This window comes from Bolinopsis microptera, chromosome 6 (assembly GCF_026151205.1).
Source record: "Bolinopsis microptera isolate Bmic1 chromosome 6, MBARI_Bmic_1.0, whole genome shotgun sequence".
NCBI classification, from domain to species: domain Eukaryota; kingdom Metazoa; phylum Ctenophora; class Tentaculata; order Lobata; family Bolinopsidae; genus Bolinopsis; species Bolinopsis microptera.
This window is the reverse complement of record NC_087077.1, coordinates 8765206-8783895: the sequence shown is the minus strand read 5'-3', so window position 1 is coordinate 8783895 and position 18690 is coordinate 8765206. Positions and strand designations below refer to the sequence as shown.

General features: G+C 38.3%; 5 protein-coding genes across 7 annotated transcripts in view; 4 read left to right on the top strand and 1 right to left on the bottom strand.

The window, feature by feature from the left end:
* Positions 1-1598, top strand: part of LOC134816936 (rab-like protein 2A) — a 46513-nt gene extending 44915 nt beyond the window's left edge. The window contains exons 3-5 of the mRNA XM_063825994.1: positions 229-339; positions 481-684; positions 936-1598. Of these exons, the coding sequence (XP_063682064.1) occupies positions 229-339; positions 481-684; positions 936-1061 (441 nt within the window). The 3' untranslated portion in view covers positions 1062-1598. The remainder of the gene's footprint in view (positions 1-228; positions 340-480; positions 685-935) is intronic.
* Positions 1-18690, bottom strand: part of LOC134816912 (mucin-2-like) — a 765431-nt gene that overhangs the window by 77821 nt on the left and 668920 nt on the right. The window lies entirely within an intron of this gene.
* On the top strand, positions 1785-16553 carry LOC134816926 (actin-fragmin kinase-like). The gene is made up of 10 exons (XM_063825979.1): positions 1785-1967; positions 2085-2258; positions 2472-2595; positions 2860-2989; positions 3164-3338; positions 3938-4082; positions 4414-4511; positions 8986-9079; positions 9212-9362; positions 15725-16553. Exons 1-10 carry the CDS (start codon positions 1788-1790, stop codon positions 15921-15923), a joined length of 1470 nt encoding a protein of 489 aa, XP_063682049.1. The 5' UTR covers positions 1785-1787; the 3' UTR covers positions 15924-16553.
* The window catches only part of LOC134816925 (arylsulfatase J-like), an 89052-nt gene continuing 82171 nt past the window's right edge, over positions 11810-18690 (top strand). The window contains exon 1 of the mRNA XM_063825976.1: positions 11810-11836. The gene's annotated coding sequence lies outside the window, so the exon portion shown is untranslated. The remainder of the gene's footprint in view (positions 11837-18690) is intronic.
* LOC134816922 (cilia- and flagella-associated protein 206-like) overlaps positions 16434-18690 on the top strand; it is a 26415-nt gene continuing 24158 nt past the window's right edge. Inside the window, exon 1 of the mRNA XM_063825972.1 lies at positions 16434-16553. Coding sequence (XP_063682042.1) covers positions 16437-16553 — 117 coding nt within the window. The 5' untranslated portion in view covers positions 16434-16436. The remainder of the gene's footprint in view (positions 16554-18690) is intronic.

Genomic DNA, 18690 nt, shown 5'->3' with positions numbered 1-18690 from the left:
CTTGATGTTTATGTTATGATTATTGTCAATTGATGACGTCTGGCCTTGTGAAACCTTGATTCAAAATCACGGTATCATCAAAATTTTATGTTGTCATTTTTAATTTGTATCAACAATATCCCAATCAGTAATTTAGACGTTTAAGTAATTCACACCAGAATAAATATAAATGTTTGAGCTTTTTTATCTAGTTAGAACCGCCACTTATAATGTCATATCTGCTGTCAGGTTGATTTAGAGTTATGGGACACAGCAGGTCAGGAGAGGTTTCAGAGCATGCACTCCGCTTACTACCACGGTGCTCAAGCTTGCATACTTGTCTTCGATGTCAGCAGAAAGGTCGGTCTTGGGAAAACTTCTGTAGCTGTTGCGACTCATCATTTATGCAGTTTAGAATTACTGTTCCGAATATACTAGATATTATTATTTTGAGGTATCAGACTGTCCTAGATTTGGTTTTTTGACAAAATCTTTTCTCAGGTAACTTACAGAAACCTCACAAACTGGTACAAGGAACTCCGGAAATACCGACCCAAAATTCCGGTTATCTGTGTGGCCAACAAGATCGACAAAGATCCGGATATGGCGGGAAAGTCCTTCAAGTTCGCAACAACTAACAATATAGAAATGTTCTTTGCATCTGCTGCCGATGGAAGCAACGTCGTCAAAATATTTCGTGAAGCAGTAAGTATCTTGGATATTTTGGGATTTTCGTAATCAGAATAATTGTCTTAAATGCGAACTTTATCATATTATCTAAAGCAGCCATAACTTTAATATAAGTAACATCAAGTGTAGTATATATATAGTGACCCTACTAAACAACAAGTCAACAAAAATTTAAACTCTCCAACATAATTTGTTTATTATTAGTCGACGTTATGAAATTTCACAAAACTCAAACTTTGGGTTAATCAGCTCTCTAAATTTATCAGATAAGAGTGGCTCTGCACTACAAAGAAAACACGGAAGAGTACGAAGATCACGTGTTAGAAGAACTGCGACTAAACAGTCCTGATGAAAATGACTTTGATTATGATCCTGATGCCCAAGAAAGCTGATGCTCATCATACCTCAAATAGATTAAATTCTTGAAAGTTATCCTGTGCTGTTTAGTCGTTTAAAGATCAGTATTTTATCAGCCGTGATAACATGTTTTACTATTGATTAAGATCGTATATAATATTTGTTGTGGAGATGAACTGATATTCGCTTAATACGAGGAATCGTACGATGCTGTGCGTTGTATGAATAGTCAGGCTTAAATTCCACCGTTTAGAATTTAGATGCGTCAATGGAATGTTTTATGCCGTTTTCAAATTGTGTTGATCGCAATTTGGAGTGAAAAATGTATTAAATTAATTTTAACTGTACAAAGTTGTAAACTATCAGATTCAGGCATGTGTTCATTGATAATTTTTAAATTGATTAACGAGTCAAAATTGGTCAGCATTTGCGAGCATCAACTTAAACATTCCGCAAGAACAACCGTAATGCTTAGGCTACCTGCTACCGATTATTAACTGCCGATCATATTCATCATATTATTATATAATGGTTATGTTATGTTTTATCATTTGTGCCCAGTTTTTGTTTCATTACTAGTACATTATTTGTTTATTTGAAAATTCGACTAGAAAAGTGGATTGAAAATGGAAGGCTTATAGCCCCAACTATGTTTTATTCACACTGATAATCGATTTTATTCGCAAAACTAAAGGTTGTCTACTCTTCTCGTTTTATTTATGATATCACTAACCATTATTTCTTTGTGGCCCAGGAGCTGGATGTCTGAAGGAACATGGCTACAATGTACAATAGAAGGAGATCAGATTGGAGCTAAATATGGCTGTGCTCAGTGTAGGATTGACGAGAGATGGTACGTCTTCGGAGGAGCCTGCATGGACGATAACGGTATCAATCATTACTACGACGATCTCTTCATTTTCACTCTCAACGGATCAAAGGTGAAGCATCCTGCATCAACCGCTGCTGATTTCACAAAAGATATCAAGATTATTGATTAGATACCCATTTCTATCCTTGAACGAAAACCCTAGTTTGACCCTCCATATCCCCGGCAGATATACAGCAACAAGGTAACGACATCAGGAGTAAACCCCGGGCCTCGTGTGGGGGGGTTTCTCGTGGAATGTGGGGGGTTCCTGTACCTGTATGGGGGTACTTGCAATGAGTTCACCTTAGAGCATGTCAGGGGAATTTACAAATTGGATACTTCAAGCTTTACCTGGTATGAGGTGGGTTCAATGTTTATTTGTCTGTGTTTTCTGGGTGTTATGTTGCGACTTGCGAGCTCTATTTAAACTGGCGTTAGTCGTATTATTATTATTATTATGATTTCCCTGCTTAAACCTTACAGCTGGTAAAATCCTAGTGCCATAAATGGAGTGCATTTGTTTTACAAGAGCCAAAATTCTTGCGTAAAATGTATTTCATTAGCTAAATTTCAGGTAGAGTTACTAGGGGATCCAGGGCCAGTATCACAGTCTATATCAGTGAGAAACAAGACTTTGTACATGTTCGGTGGTGTGATGATGGATGAACCTTCTAATAACCTTTATACTCTTAACCTCAGTAAGCTTCTTCCTCCAAGTTCTTCCTGCTTTAATATTTAGTTTTAATTTTGTCAAATGAATAGTTTGTAGTCCTTACTAAACTTTCATCGTCCGACCTTACCTTTTAATATTAATAGTGGAACATTTTTCTGTATAATGGTGAACGTTAAAGTTAGTAACTAAATGTAAGGAATGTTAAGTGACTAAATGTAAGGAATGTTAAGTAACTAAGTCTAAATGTAAGGAATGTTAAGTAACGATGTAAGTTACCCTGAACCCTCAGGTGCGAGCCCTCTAAGATGGACCTGTGTTGATACCAAAGGAGCAGTCCCCCAACCTCGGGTAGATCACTGTAGTCTTGTCTCGGATAATAAACTGTTCGTGTTCGGAGGCAGTGGATCTCATGTGTTATGGTAAGTTACCAGGAGGCTCTTAAAACTCCTTTCTTTCCTTTAAAGTTTTAAGTTTAAGCTTGACTTTAAGCGGCTTTAACTCTAAGCTAGAGACATGATACTACTATGATATTTAAAAGGTAATATGAAAGTTACCTATATTTAGTATTAGTAAATTACAATATAAAATGTCAGGTATAACGATCTGCACTGCCTGGATCTAACCACTCTAACCTGGACTAAGATAAAGATATCAAGTGGAGTGTACCCGTCACCCTGTGACTTTAGCACCATCTCATACTATGATAGCAACTATATTATACTGTTTGGGGGAAGCAACGATAGCTTGCCTGAACATAGCTTCAATCAGGTCAGCTAATACTCAGCTATACTGTTAGTGCTGTATATGGTTAAATTTGTATCACAGTATAAAGTTAGGGTACTTTATTCGTATTGATTATCTGTTACCAAAACTCTAGGACTGACCCTCTTTGGTTTACACTTAAATTTATAAATTTATAAAGTGCCCAAAATGTTTACATTCAGACATTAATAGATTCAGTTAAACATCCTTAGATGAATAATGGAACTCACCAAGATCTGAAATGATAGCTACCCAAGAAATGAATGCTTTTTTCTTTTTAATAGAATACCACATTGCAACGTTCACCTCGAAGACATGTGACAGGCCGGTCATTATATACGTTAATAAACCAGAGCTAATAAACGAGAGACCTGTAAATTGATTTCCCACCACAAAGACCTGTCGTGTGTTACATTTAACTACTTTATTGCTTCGAAGGAATATAACCTCGAGGAAAAAAGAAAACTAACGCCTTGTCAAGCACTTTAAGATCACGTGATGTGTTTCAGCCAATCAGAAATATTCAACGATTGACCACGTGATCTAAATGAATATTTACGATTGACCGGATTGTGCCCATTATATGTAATGTCACTCCTCACCAGGTGTGGTATTACTCCCTCTCCTCCAACTCATGGTACACGTGTGATACACTTGGCACCCAGCCAGAGACCAGACATGTTCACGTATCGACCCTTTTTAATGAATTGCTATACGTATTTGGTGGACTCAACGATGATACTTTAAATGGTATGTAAACTTCTGAGTGCTCTCATGTGGGACTCGTGGGAGTAAGTTCTGATATAATGAGCTTTTAATACCTGTTTTTTACCTGTTAATATTTGAACGATTGTTGCAACAAGCTGTGTGGAGTCTTACCGAGGCCCAGATTCAGGAACATTCAAATCGATGTTAATATAAAAGACACCAGTTTTTATTCACCAGGCTGAAATACAAAGGTCCGACATTTAACTGGTGTCGAGTTTAATTTAAGTGTTTCACATTTAACGAATGAGCTATAATTAGTAACCAATCATCCTATAATTAGTAACCAATCATCCGCATCCTATTATCTTGCCAGATTGCTGGGTACTGCAAATACACAGTTTAAGAGGAAGGAAGATGCCTACTTGTCAGATAGACAACCCTTCCCCTCCCGTCACACTCTTCAAAATACAGGTTTTTATCGTGCTGCTTTCTATTTTTTATCCTAACATCTTACATCATTTTTAGTAACTGTGAACAATATGTAAGATGGAAAAAAACAACAGAATTTCACAAAAACGAATTATCATCGTATAAAACAGTGTTGTTAAATTAGATAAAAATCGGTTAAAAAGGACGCTGTATTTGACCTCTCGAAATTAAATACGTAAAAATACGAAGTTTTAAATCATTCCATCATTTCATTCAATCATTATCAGGAAAGGAAATATTCAACGTTTCAATCATGTGACAACATCGTATTCATGATATAAAAATATTTCTATCAAAAATTTAAAACGTAAAAAACATAAATCTGAGGCAAAATTAGTGTATACGGTATTTTTAATTCAATCAACAGAAAAGCGGTATAATATCCAGCTTACAATACGTTTTACACAAATCTTGGCTAGCTCGTTATCATGAAAATGTTGGTTCACACATGTATCTAATATTTTATCTAGGGGAAACATAACTCCCTTAAAAACCATCTTCCTCACTTTAAATGGATAAAATTCAGCATCTCCGTAATCGAAGAGTAAGGTGATTTGATCTACTAAAGCATCTGGAAAAGCTGTAAAATCTTCTGTTTTAAGAATAAGTTCGCCCTCAAATTTGTACAATATCTCAACTTTTTTCGGTTCATACTTTTTACTCTTCCAAGTTAACTCAATTTTTCTCACCATGCTGAAAGATTTAAAGTTCAGGACCGCCCCTGAAATCTCCCATTGAAAGTCTTTGAATTGTAGCGTCTCCAATTCCGAGCGAATGGTATATTTCAATAAATTTTCACTGGAAAGCTCTTTGGCTGCCACTCTAATTATATCATCGACATTTAAATTTTGAAACCTTGATGGAATATGATGAGTCATTATAGGAATATTAAATGAATTGAACAACCTTTCGCCTAATTTTGTGGAGTAAAACTTTTCAAGAAAAGAGAGACCAGTGTTAAATCCCCATTCAAATTGCATGATGGCTGCAACTGTTAAAGCTTTAGATATGGGATCTGTATTGTCCGCGTAGAACTTCTGTAACTGTTCCATATATGGAATTAAGATGGAACTGTCTACATAGGCACGTTGTCCACACTCGTTAAACCAGGCATATTGCCAGGAGAATCTGTGTTGACCACTGAGGACCCAGCCAGTTTCAGGTTTGTACCATATGTACATAGCGTGGCCAGGCTGCAATAATATTTGGGCGGGAAGACCATGTGCTTGACTCAGTGCAGCTCCGAAGTGAGCCTTGGCGCCACATGCTCCTCCAAAATGATAAATGTCCTTGAGTGTGACCCAATTAGTCAAGTAAAAGTTCTCAGGGTTGGTAAACTCAGTCCCTAGTCTGTAAGCTTTATATTTTATCATATCTCCAAAGAATGAGTTTCGAATCTTTTCTGGATTTGATGGTAAGTTTTTAGTTTTGGTGATCTTGCGCGCACAGATAAGCTCATCATCGGAAACGTAAGCGTTCACCACATTCCTTAAGTGCCACACAGATAAATCAAAGAAAGTGTTAAATAGTTCGCCTGCTTGTGCCCATTTAACGAAGTTGCAATATCGTTTTATACCATCGATGATAGGCCCATCTTCGAAGTAATGGCAAATACTGGTGATCGTAGGTTGACGTTGTCTTATCTCTTCGTTAAACGTAAGAGCTATCGCTACAGCTAATTTCAATTTCCACCCAGTCTTTGCCCCATCGTCCAACTCTAATATCGTCTTGAGAATTATAATTGATTTCGCAATGCTGACGGTATTCCCACTGTACATCAACTTTTCCATCACATCTGCTGTGGATAGAATCCAAGATATTGTCTCGTCCGTTAGATCTATCTTGGTGTTCTTGTCATTACCCTCTATACTGTATCTCGTCAGTATCTCAAATCTTCGAAGATGGAGGTGAAATTCATCTGACTGGAAATTCTTTGTGATAACTTCCTCGGTAGTCATAGTCAGGAATTTATCTTTAAGTAGTTTCTCTAGCCTTTGTATTTCATTATCGTGTTCTGTATCCCTATCGTGTTCTGTGTCGCATGATGTTTCACCAGCTATTTCACCAGCTAGTTCACCAGTTGTTTCACTAGCCATTTCACTAGCTGTTTTACCTAATGTTTCACCAGCTATTTCAGTAGCTGTTTTACCTAATGTTTCACCAGCTATTTCACCAGTTGTTTCACTAGCCATTTCACTAGCTGTTTTACCTAATGTTTCACCAGCTATTTCAGTAGCTGTTTTACCTAATGTTTCTCCAGCTATTTCACCAGCTGTTTCACCAGCTGTTTCACCTGAAGTTTCACCAGCTGTTTCACCAGATGTTTCACCTGACGTTTCACCAGCTGTTTCACCTTCTGTTTCAGTCCCTGTTTCACTATCCTGTTTTGGTCCTTCGTCTTTAAGGCTACCAACCATAAGCAAACGCTGTGAAATCTTCTCATTCATTATTCTGTGGTAGTCATCAAAAGTTGTTGCCGAGTTGTAAACAGAATTCTCTATCCACAATATCGGAGGTAAGCCTTCCGGAAACATTTTGTCAAAGTCAGCCACGTCAACTTCAAGCATGTCTTTACGTTTGTTGTGTAACAATTTAAGGACGATGCATTTCCGCTTGACATCACATATGAATAGTTTTCCACCGTCAGAATGCACGCACTGATGATTCATCTTTTGCATTCGACTAAGTTTGTCGATGACATCAAAATAAACTATCGACTATTACGACAGTTTTCGAGATCTTTTGCAAGCCTCCGTAGCAATGCAATGTTGTGATATTGTTCTTGTTACACAGCACTGTTGTGTGATGAATAGAAACCGTGTGTACCCTCAGTTTTCTTCCTGTAGCTTCCTGATGCAAATCAATTAGACAAACGACACTGACTACTGAGATCTGCTGAATTATATTCAAATGATCAGCGCTAAAAACTATAAGGAATGCACACGAAACCAATTCTTGTGTACTATTAATCAAAATTACCGACCTGAAAATCCAAATAATAATATATGTTCTAGGAGTAAACTGTGATCGATTTTAAATCTTTTTTCCGTTTAATACCAACGATATTTATGACAACAAGCCAAACAAGTGACAGCAAAAAGGCACACACAAAAATAACACAGTAAAAACATCACACATTAAAAGCAGTCCTCATTTAAAAGGGTCCCTTAAATCACACCGCTACCTCACAGAACACGGTCTTACGCGGTACACGCCACAATTCAAAACAGTATCGTGAATTGTAAAACAAAGCGCTCGCTAGCATGCCATTTAGTGTAAAATAGGGTTGGCAACCAGATCAGTCCTCCCGGGGCGTACCAATGGTCAACACTGCCTGCTCACAAAGGTACGGTAACGAAGTGGCGTACACGGGTAATTAAAATGTACAAGGGTATGATAGAGAAGTGTCGTACACAGAACTTAAGAAATACACAAGCACGATATTGAAGTGTCGTACACGGTACTTAAAGAAATATACGGGTACGATATCGAAGTCTCGTACACGAATACCTGCAAATCTCTAGCTCTCAAGCTCTGCAATTTCACTTTAGCTCTTACTGGTTACTGAGTGCCGTATGACTTTAAAAGATCGAATGACTTGATCGAGTCCTAAGTTAGGTAAGAACAAAGGAAACAGTGTATTCGAACAACAAGTTTCGAAGCGTGAATTACAGTCAATCAAACTAATACTAGTGACACATCGGCCACGTTACAGTGTTCTTCGGCAACGGTAATTTTATAAACCTTACCCAACAAGCCACTCGAAGAACTGAGCGTAACGGGGCAGATGAGAATTTCCAGCACTGCGTTACGCGGCAACACGTGGCTCAGTCTGTCAATAATATAACCTAACTAACTACCCTGACTACCACGTGTCCTCCAAAGTCCAAAACCATCCATAATCTATAACACTAATCCTAACGGTTATTTAACACTTATACTAGAATATTCTAAAAGATCTAAAGCCTAAACCCTGCTGCACTTAGCTTACCATATTACACTACATTAGTGACCAGAAATCTGCTTCCGCACTCTATCATATATGCTGATTAGATTAAGATAAAGTGAGTGACCTTATAAAGATATCGAACTAATGTCACTCCCTCAGTAATTTTCATGTATCAAATTACGAATGGTAAGGTAAGAGTTTGATGCGCCATGATAGATCATGGTGTGATTTCGCTTTTGGGTGACTTTTTTTCTTAGATTATCATGTAATAAGATTTCCCTGGCGTTGACTGGCTGCATGGTATTCATTTAGACAATACTCTGTTGATGATGTCATTCTTCAAATTTTCTTCGTCATTTTGCCCCAAGTATACAGCTTCGTGCACTGCAGTCACGTGGTGCTCCAGAACAGTGGGAAAACATGATTATCTCCTATTTATTCAAATTAATTACTTTTAAATAAAAGCAAGTTTAAATTCTTGATTCGACTTAACAAAGTCATGTTCAGGAAGAATTACCTGCGGTGCCTCCACTCACAGACTTCCAAATACCGGATATTGATAAACACACGGGGCTAGAGAAGCTCAAAGAATCTGTTTTAGGTGCGAGTTTTAAAATTGATAACTTTCTGTTTTTAAAATCAAAGCGGTAAATTAATGAATTGGTGACATTCTCCAGTTTTAAAAACTGTGGAGATGGTTTTCTTTAAAAAACATGAGCTCATCTAACACTAGGCCAGATATCGAAGGGATTCTCGGTGCTAGAAGCTGAATACTCGGCGCTGTACGGCGCTAAGGAGCGCTTTGAGCAGGAGAAGTTACAGCTACAACATGCACGGGATGATTCGGAAAAGTGGATCCTTGAGCAGAGAGATGACTTGATTAGGTCAGTTTAGATACATTTTATTTTTGTGTCAACTATGATTACTTAACTCGACGAAGCAGTGAAATGCTGTCTATAAAATGCAATCCAAATTAACCGTAATATTCACTAAACTTTTATTTATTTCATTTAAAGTCTATAAAATCGTGTCCAATTTCATTTCGTCGCCACGCCATGTTGAATCAAACTCCTCTTAACCAAATCTCTGTTTTTAGTAAATATTGGTTGTGCAAGCTGCGTCAGGACACATGCAAGCAAAAGGACGTTTCTTCCAGACAAAAGAATCGTCCCATTTTGTGTTGATCCTGGAGAAAGCCACAGCAGTCTGTTCCTTGCCTCTTCTCACCCAGTGATCGGGCTGCCTCTTGAAGTCCCAGTTTGGCTCCCAGAGGAGAGGGGAACCGTCGTGATGCTCCCACACATCAGATCCCGTACCGTCGGTATGCATGACCTCAGTTGTGCCCAGCCAAATCCAGTTTGTTTCGTTCCATCTCTTGTGGTCGACGTCTGCTCCCATCATCAGTTTAGCGGCCAAGTCCAGATCATCGTTTTCCTGCTTACTGTTAACTGTAGCAAATGTCAGTCCAAAGCTTTTGCACATGCTCTTCGCTTGCTCCCATTTCACGTGTTTCTGAATGACAATGTACTTACCGCAGTAGTTACAGGCATACGGCATTGTCTTGTATTGCAGGCTGTCGTCCCACTCACCTTTCTTACTCAGAGAAACCTTGTCCTGGTAGAGTTCTAGTTTCTTGTCCTTCTCTCCGTCGGGCATCTTCTTCTGCCAGTTCCACCACACCGGCTCGGACCCGTCCACCCACTTCCATTCAGATGGAAGGAAGTACTTTTCCCCTCTCTTCTTTTTGTCCTGTTTGACGTCATTGTTGACAACTCTCTCCAAGCCCAGCCAAACCCAGTTGTTTCTGTTATATTTTTGCCGACACTTTTAACTCCAAACCCCAGCTTCATCAACGTGACTATGTCCTTGTTTTCGAACTCTGTTTTAACGGTTGCCATGGAACTCTTACCCCGGGTTGTTATGGGAAGAGTAATGTTCTCACAGAGGTCCTTGGCTTCATACCAATCTTTCCAGGTCTTGTAGAGCAGGTACCTACAAGTAGCTACCACACTCTGGTCTTTTAGTGCTTCGGAGAACTTTTTAGCGTTTAGTGCCACAGGTTGGTTGAGGATGAAGGATGCGTCTTCACCGTACACTGCATCTTCGACAACTTCGTCTTCTTGGCTGTTTACACCACTGGAAATTACCAATATCACAGCTATCAATAAGATCTTTGGCTTCATACTTCCTGATTGATATTGAAATATTTGTTTATTTTTACCGCAATGATGTACATTGTACAATTATTCTAATGTCGGAATGCCACACAGAGGGGAGGGGGTAGAAATCTTGAAAAAAATTTCTTTATGCTGGTTCTTTGAGTTGCTCAATTTCTGCCTTTAATATGAGTTGTAAATAAATTCATAGCAATTTTGTAAATTTTGGAATAGCCCGGAGTCTTAGGTTAAAATGAACTTGAAATTTCAAATATGCTAAAATAGTTTTAGATCGCAGTTTTGGAGACCCACGTCCCACACTCCTTCTCTATGTAAACTAGATAAGCAATAATAGTTTAAAAGATTAAAGAGGTTTTCCCCTAGTAACGATTCACTAATCTCCGACTGAGTTACATGATCAAGCAACAAGTATTAACTAATAACTAATAGAATAAGAAGTAAGTTATTAAGTTTTTAGGTTATTAGGTTATACCTGCCCCTCTTACTGACGGGTCCTCATACGAGTAGTAGTTGATGTACGGTACTTGAGATACTCCTTTTCATGAGGCTGCTTTAGAATTATAATTCTCTCTGTTGGTCATGCTGGTCACGTGCTGGTCACGTGCTGGTCACGTGATTGTTACGTGAGGTCTAGCAATGATATGTTCCAGACGGGACCGTTGTGTCACTGTCTGTAACAAAAGAATTCTAGTGTCTAACTCTAAGTGGAGAAGAGTACAATTTATTAAATATGAGAGAATTTAATATACAAATTCGGTAGTTTATAGTACCTTACGAGACATATTTAAAATGTACGAAATTCCGTTGACCTAAATGATTTGGGAACGAAAATATGGGATTTTTTTTGCCGAAAACCAACTCATTTCATACCCCAAATTAAATCATGGTATTTGGGGATTTTTATCATTTCTTAATATTTTACAAAAATAAAACCCAATATTTGAGAAAATCAATAAAATAAAATATGAAATTTGAAAAATTACAAGTCAAGTTCCTCTTGATCTTCTTGATCTTCTGGTTCAGGGACGTTTCTCTCTCCAGTGTATTTCCAGGTGTAATTTCATACCTTTTAAATATGTCTCGTAAGGTAACTATCATTGCTGATCAACAATATTAAGCAAACATGAGATCCTGGATCCTTTTAATACTTTCAACACTACTATATAACAAATAATTTGAGCCTGATGAAAGTGTAGCACACTGAAAGCTCGCGTTTCCTCCTAAACAGTAGTTTCACTTGTCCTACCTAGTCTCTACTACCGGATATTATCCCTGGAATCATAAGCAAACGTGACAGAACATATTTTAATGAAAATATTAGTCCTAAGAATTTGCATTATTTTATTAAAGAAAACATTGCCAGAGTTAACTCGCAATCTTACCTGTTGTACGTGCCGCAGTGGTTTCTTAGAAGTTGTAACAAGTCAACTACTTGAGTCGGTGATTAGTCTCGCTAAATTACAAAAAACAATTCCAGCTCACCTGTTAACCTCGTTTAATTAAAATTCGGGTTCAACTTTGTAGAGGTTTGGTGAGATTAGCTAGTTGAAGTTCGATGAGATAACAGTTTACGAATAAAGAAAAGCTACCTTTTAAATTATTCTATGTGGTTTATCTAATTATTGATCGTAATATCATGTAAGTAAGTTTGACTTTATGATATTAGTAAGTAATGAAATATAGACTAGAGATATAGACCGAGCTGAATGCTACATATTTTAATAACCACTCACTGTGGTATGTACACTGTACAGTCGGTAACTAGACAACATTCTTCTTTAAGTTTCATGTGACTGTTTTTTGTGACATTAAACCAGTGGGAAACAATGATAAGCATGTTGGTTATAACTTTATAATGCAGTAATATAAATTCATACAATACAACTAAAATCCTAAAGATGACGAAGAACTCCCAAATCTTTAAATATTACGACCTATGAATGAGCACAAAGTTAATTGAAATAGAATTTCAAAGCTTACAAGTCACAATATTATAACGAGGAGAAATTTGACCAAAAATGAAATTAACACCTACAAAATGAAAATTAATCGAGCTCATTCCTATTACACGCCGACCTCTCCTCAGTTTCCACTTCAGTAAATGTTAGTCGTGCAGGCTGCCTCTGGACACATGCAAGCAAACGGACGCTTTCTATGAGGGAAGGAATCATCCCATTTCGTGTTGATCCTTGAGAAAGCTAAAACCTGCTGCTCACCCTTCTTTCCCCTAATCTCGTTATCAGGCTGCCTCTTGAAGTCCCACGGAGGGCTCTCCCAGAGTAGCTCAGTACCATCGTGATGCTGCCAGACACCAGTCCCCACACCATCCTCATCCATTACCTCCCGTGTCCCGATCCAGATCCAATTAGTTTGGTTCCACCTTCTCTCACCCACTTCATCCCCCATCATCAGTCTGGCGGCCATATCAAGTTCCTCGTTTTCCTCACGGTTGTTGATCTTTGCCATGGTCAGTCCCATCGATTCACAAAGCTCCTTAGCTTGGTCCCATTTCACGTGTTTCTGCACCACTATGTACTTACCGCAGTAGTTACACGCGTACGGCATCTTCTTTTGCCCGAAGCTATCATCCCACCGTCCTTTCTTGCTAAGAGAAACTCTGTCCTGGAATATATCCTTCTTTTTGTCGTAGTCCTGATCAGGCATGTCTCTCTGCCATCTCCACCACTCCGGGATAGACCCGTCCACCCATCTCCACTCAGACGCGTTGAAGTTCTTCTCTCCTATTTCCTCTTTAGAAAGGTGAACTCCAGTGTTCATTATCTTCTTCATACCAAGCCAAACCCAGTTTAACCTGTCATATTTGCCGCCTACGTGCTTTACTCCATGTGCCATCTTCATTAGCATTACCATGTCTTTGTTCTCATCCTCCGTTTTGATGGTCGCCATAGAGCCCTTAACTCGGAGTGTCATGGGAAGGATGAGACTGTCACAGGAATCTTTGGCATCGTTCCAAGTCTTCATAGCCTTGAAGAGCAGATACCTACATGTACCCACAACGTTTTGGTCTTTCATTACTTTTGAGAACTTTTTAGCGTTTTTTGTAACAGGCTGGTTGAGGATGAAGGTTGCATCCTCTCCATAAGCTCCTATTGGAGGTTCTGTCGCTGGTTGTTTTTTATTTTTGCCCTTTTTGCCCGCAGATACTGCTACTATGAAGCATAGTAGAAGGAGGACCTTTAATCTCATCCTTCCTAAAGGGAAATTAATATTAAGATAAAAATTGCAGTTTTTAATATGTGGCGCAACTTTATGAAACTGAGTTACTTTACGTATACTTGATACTAATTTGTAAACATTTAAGCGGCACCACTGTTAATTAAAGCGACCCATAGGACCATTACCCAGCGGCATCACTTGATGACACGGCAATTGAAAAGAAATGAAAGTAGAATTTTAACATTCTACCACGACGAAAGTAACATATTAACAGAATAGAAATTTGACAATGTTTAATGATGAGTACCCTTACAGTGCACAATATAGTCTGTTCTGTTAGACACCATGGTGTATCAGTCGGAATCAGACTGGTACACCATGGTGTCTAACAGAACAGACTATATTCTCTTTGTTATTATGGTGCACTGTATTAATCATATAATTTTATCTGTTTTGTGCAGGGTATTATATCAGACACTAATATAGTGTACCAGTCTGATGTGATGCATTTACCTGCTATCCGGCTAACTGGTTGATAATGCTGAAGAGTGAAGACCCTCATGGACTAGCTGAGCAAATCGTCTCGAACATTGCTTTCAGTATCTTAGGGTAAAATCACAATATATTGCCTCTAATCAACTACAAATTTGAGTTATCTATGCCCAAGAAAAGAAAAATGGACCTTCCTGGCTTTCGAATTACTGTAACGTCCAGAAACTATTCTATGTGTCACTTGGATTAATCAAGTTAGATGATTAATGGCTGCCATAAATCAAAATCGAAAAATCATAATCATATGCAACTCTATTTACATTTTGCAGTTCCAAGCATTTAAATTGTTTTAACGAGTAAGGGAAAGTGTTCATCAATTATGATTTAGCAGATTACCGCTTATAAGATGATATGGATGGATTTATTTAATGCAGTTTTTAATAGATTAGAAAATTCACTAAAAGAAGCAATCAGTAATATTCATAGCTGCATAGTGGAACAGTGCAAAAGGTGACTGAGACATAGGCGAGACTGACCATGGGTTCTGGGTCAGTGACCATGGTAATGCTCAGGTTTTAATAAATATGGTCAACATAGAAACTGGGTGCGCGTCTCTCTTTAGGGGTATCCTTGGTCACGTGGTAAACACTACCGGTTATTACTAGTCTGATGTCGGTCACTGCCCCAGTGTCCCTCATAGTGCACTGTCGGACTATAATAACTATCTGGTGGATAGTGCATTGTGCACCTGTTAACGTTATATCCGTGGCAATGTTTTATATGCTTGTGATATTTACAATGATATTGTTAATACTGATAACTAAAAGTTCGTCCTCTGTTCGTCCTACTTCAAAGCTATGCTCATTGTACAGCATATTAGGCATCATGAAATTTGGAAATATACAAATATCAGGTAACTGATATAAATAAATCAACAAATGGGATTATTGCAAAATATCCGGATATTTGTGCACCATTCAGCCACTGCATTGCCATATCTTCTGATCGTAATCTGGTAATAATCTTGGCTTAAACTCAGAATGATCAATTGATCATTGATTTTTCTTCATGTTTAGCGCCATACATTTAAGACAATGATTCAACCCGCAAATATAAAACAACTTTGCGGATGCTACCATAGCAACTAGAACTAAACAGGCAACTTTTAGAACGATATGTGCACTAGCTAAAATATTTGTACGGACTCGAATTAGGTCGCTATCCTCGTATATCGTAAAATTATCTCGATTTCCACCCTTCGATGATGGCTTTAAGAGACTTCGTCTCAAAAGCCACGAATCGGTAAAAATCTAAAAAAATAGCTGTACACCTTTTGAGGACTGAACAGCCCCGAAGGTATTCTTTAGTCGCTTACCCTTAACAAATATGCATCCCTTCAGACAATGTAACGACCACACACAGCTATGTAAAGATTGGGCAGCGTTACAGACGGAACAGTTCGGCAAAGAACGTGCTATTTTGTTGGAGGAGCGTAAGAGATTGGAGCGTGCCCAGCGCAGGCTAGCTGCTGATCAGGACACTCTCAACAAACGGGTCAAAAAACTTGAGGAGTTGATGAATAGAGCAAAAATTAAGTGAAATAAAGAGAACTTTCTTTAGTATTTAATTCAGAGGGAATATTTATATTAGATCTAGATATATATAATGATTAATTTGGCTGTTAATGAAGTTGAGATTGATTTGTGCATAAAAGCTGACTCCTGACCGGTGAATTTTATCGTTGACACTTCTTTTAATGTATATACATGTAACTATTGTACAGATGTAGTGTTTGTAAGTTATCGAGATGCTATTGTAAGCAGTACATATTTTGTCAAGCAAAACTCTTCGATCTGGGGTCTGGAGCACAGATATTGTACCTAGTAATCGGCGTCGTAAGAGCGCAAACTCCGCGACCTCTTGCAATATTGAAAGTGTACTTTTTCAGCATTTTGTGTAACCATTGGAAACGGCGCGCGAATACAGCGCCAAATACGGTTCATTTTCTAGCAAATACTTCGTTCATTCAGTAAAATGGGACAAGATTTTGCAAGTTCATTTCATTTTTAAAAAGCCAGTTTCCTAAATTTATTTTCTATTAAGGTTTTAGCGATGTCGAGAGCTCAAGCTGAATCTGTTATCAAGAACATTATCCGAGAGATAGCTCAAGAATGTGCAGTGAAAGGTCAAGCTGTTAGCGAGACTCTGGTGGCTTTCATGGTCAAGGCGGTATGTTTAATATCATTTATTTGTCACCACTATTGTATCCAATGATATATTAACATTTCACACGCGTAATTTAATTTCGAGTTTTCTGCCCGGTAAAGCAGACAAGATGATGATGAAAATCTAAATATTATAGGCTACAATGAGCATTTTAGTAACAAATAGTATGAAAGATCTGAAATTTAAAAAAATAAAAACCCTAAAAATATTTACACCCCAAGTTAAAAATATAAATACTTTATTTTTAAAAACACTATCAAATAAGGTGGTTGATCAGTCACTTGTGTCATTACGACGACGTCGTTATATCAAGTCAAAATATTCCCCAAAATAGTTTAAAGACGATTCCCGATCAAAAACGTTTTTGGTAGAAAAAGTTTTTTGAGTTACATAAATATCAATGGAGATGCACTTTTATAGATAAAATCAATAAAGCTTAAAAGTGAAGCCCATAACAAAGTAACACACCCAACAATGGTTGAGATGTGATACATCCAAGCAGTCTAAGTCGACAATAATATCATGTGAGTTAATATAAAACTAGCTCCAATGTTCATGTAACCAGACAGGTTCTACCAATCCGAAGAGTAAAATAGGTTTCCATTCAGTCAGTAGTAAACAGTGTCTAGCACTGGTCGTCCTAAGAGGGACTCCCCATTTATTACAGGCCTGGGTAAGGCCGCGTACATACCAATGGATAGAGCATTGGCCGTCTAGTGTAGGGACTAGACTCCCCAGCTAGGCGTGGGTGGGCCCTGTAGAAATACAGATCTTCCTTCTTAGCTTGAGGTCATCATTATTCACGCATTCACTGCAGATTTGGATGAACTTTGGATCTCTGGAGCAGTTTTGGATCGCCAAGTGTGGAGTACCCAGATCTTCCAGATTGGAGACCTCGTTACCAATACTGAGAAGATATGAGGCTTGGTCCCTAAGGTCTTCGTCAACATGACCACAACTAGTCAGTATATGAATTGCAGTTTGTTCTTCATGACCACAGGAGCAATAGGGAGATGGCCATTTCAGTCTGTCAAGGACAAAAAGAAATGAGTTTAGAAGATATCCTCTGAGTAATTATTCATGATATCATCTTTCATCTGATCTTCAGATAGGTCATCGTAAACGTGTTTGACTATTCCAGTGGTGTTGTCAGCTCCCGGAATTTTCATGCCCTTATTTCCTCCAAAGAATTCAGTAGACCAGCTATCATGAACTGACTTGGCAGTGGTCTCATCCTCAAACTCAAAGGTTATAGAACCAGATGCTGTTAGGCGACAGTGTTTAATGACTAAGCCTTTGTGGTGTTTGTTGAACTCTTTCCTGATATCACGACTGGTGCGGATGTTAGTGTCACCTGGTCTGACTGCCACTCTTATCCGTTTAAGCTTATCTGCATTCTGGCTATCCCTAGTAGATTTAGTCATTGTGTGGAGACTCTCAACCAAGTTTGTAGGAAGCAAAGCACTTCGATGGTGATTCGCATTACTTGCTTTACTGGTCACTCCACTATAGGATGGTTTACTGGCAATACTAACAAGGTCCTCTACCTGATCTGACATGAGATTAATTGTATTTGCCGTCTTGGTAACCTTCTTTTCAATTCGCCTTAGCTTAAGGGCAGCACTGCCATATACTCTATTGCAGGGTGGACATAGAACCTTGACATAGCCAGGGGACTTTGTAATAAAATCAAATTCTGGTTTAGTAAGGGGTCTGCTAGAGCATTGGTTGTGAAAATACATGTTACAACCATCACATTCAATTCCCGATCCACTGGAATCACTTTTGTCTGTGACTTCCCCAGCACATACTTGGCATGGATATAACACTTTGCCAGACTTGTTTTTTGGAAACAGCCCTTCAAAACTGTCATCTTTTGTTTTAAAATCCACAAAATCACCATTTTTGAATATCACCTGTATGTCAGATTCATTGTATTCACTTAGCCCGTTGTTGTAAATTACGCTGGACTTCAATAGTTCGATCCTGCCGTCCAAGTCGTAGTCCTGTGGGGCAATCAGCTGAAGTTTACGGTGTATCTTGTCAATCTGGGGGGTTGAGACATTAGTCAAGGAAATAATAGTTTCGCCTGGTATAGTACCAAAGAGGATGAAGATACCAAAACCAAATCCAAGCTAAT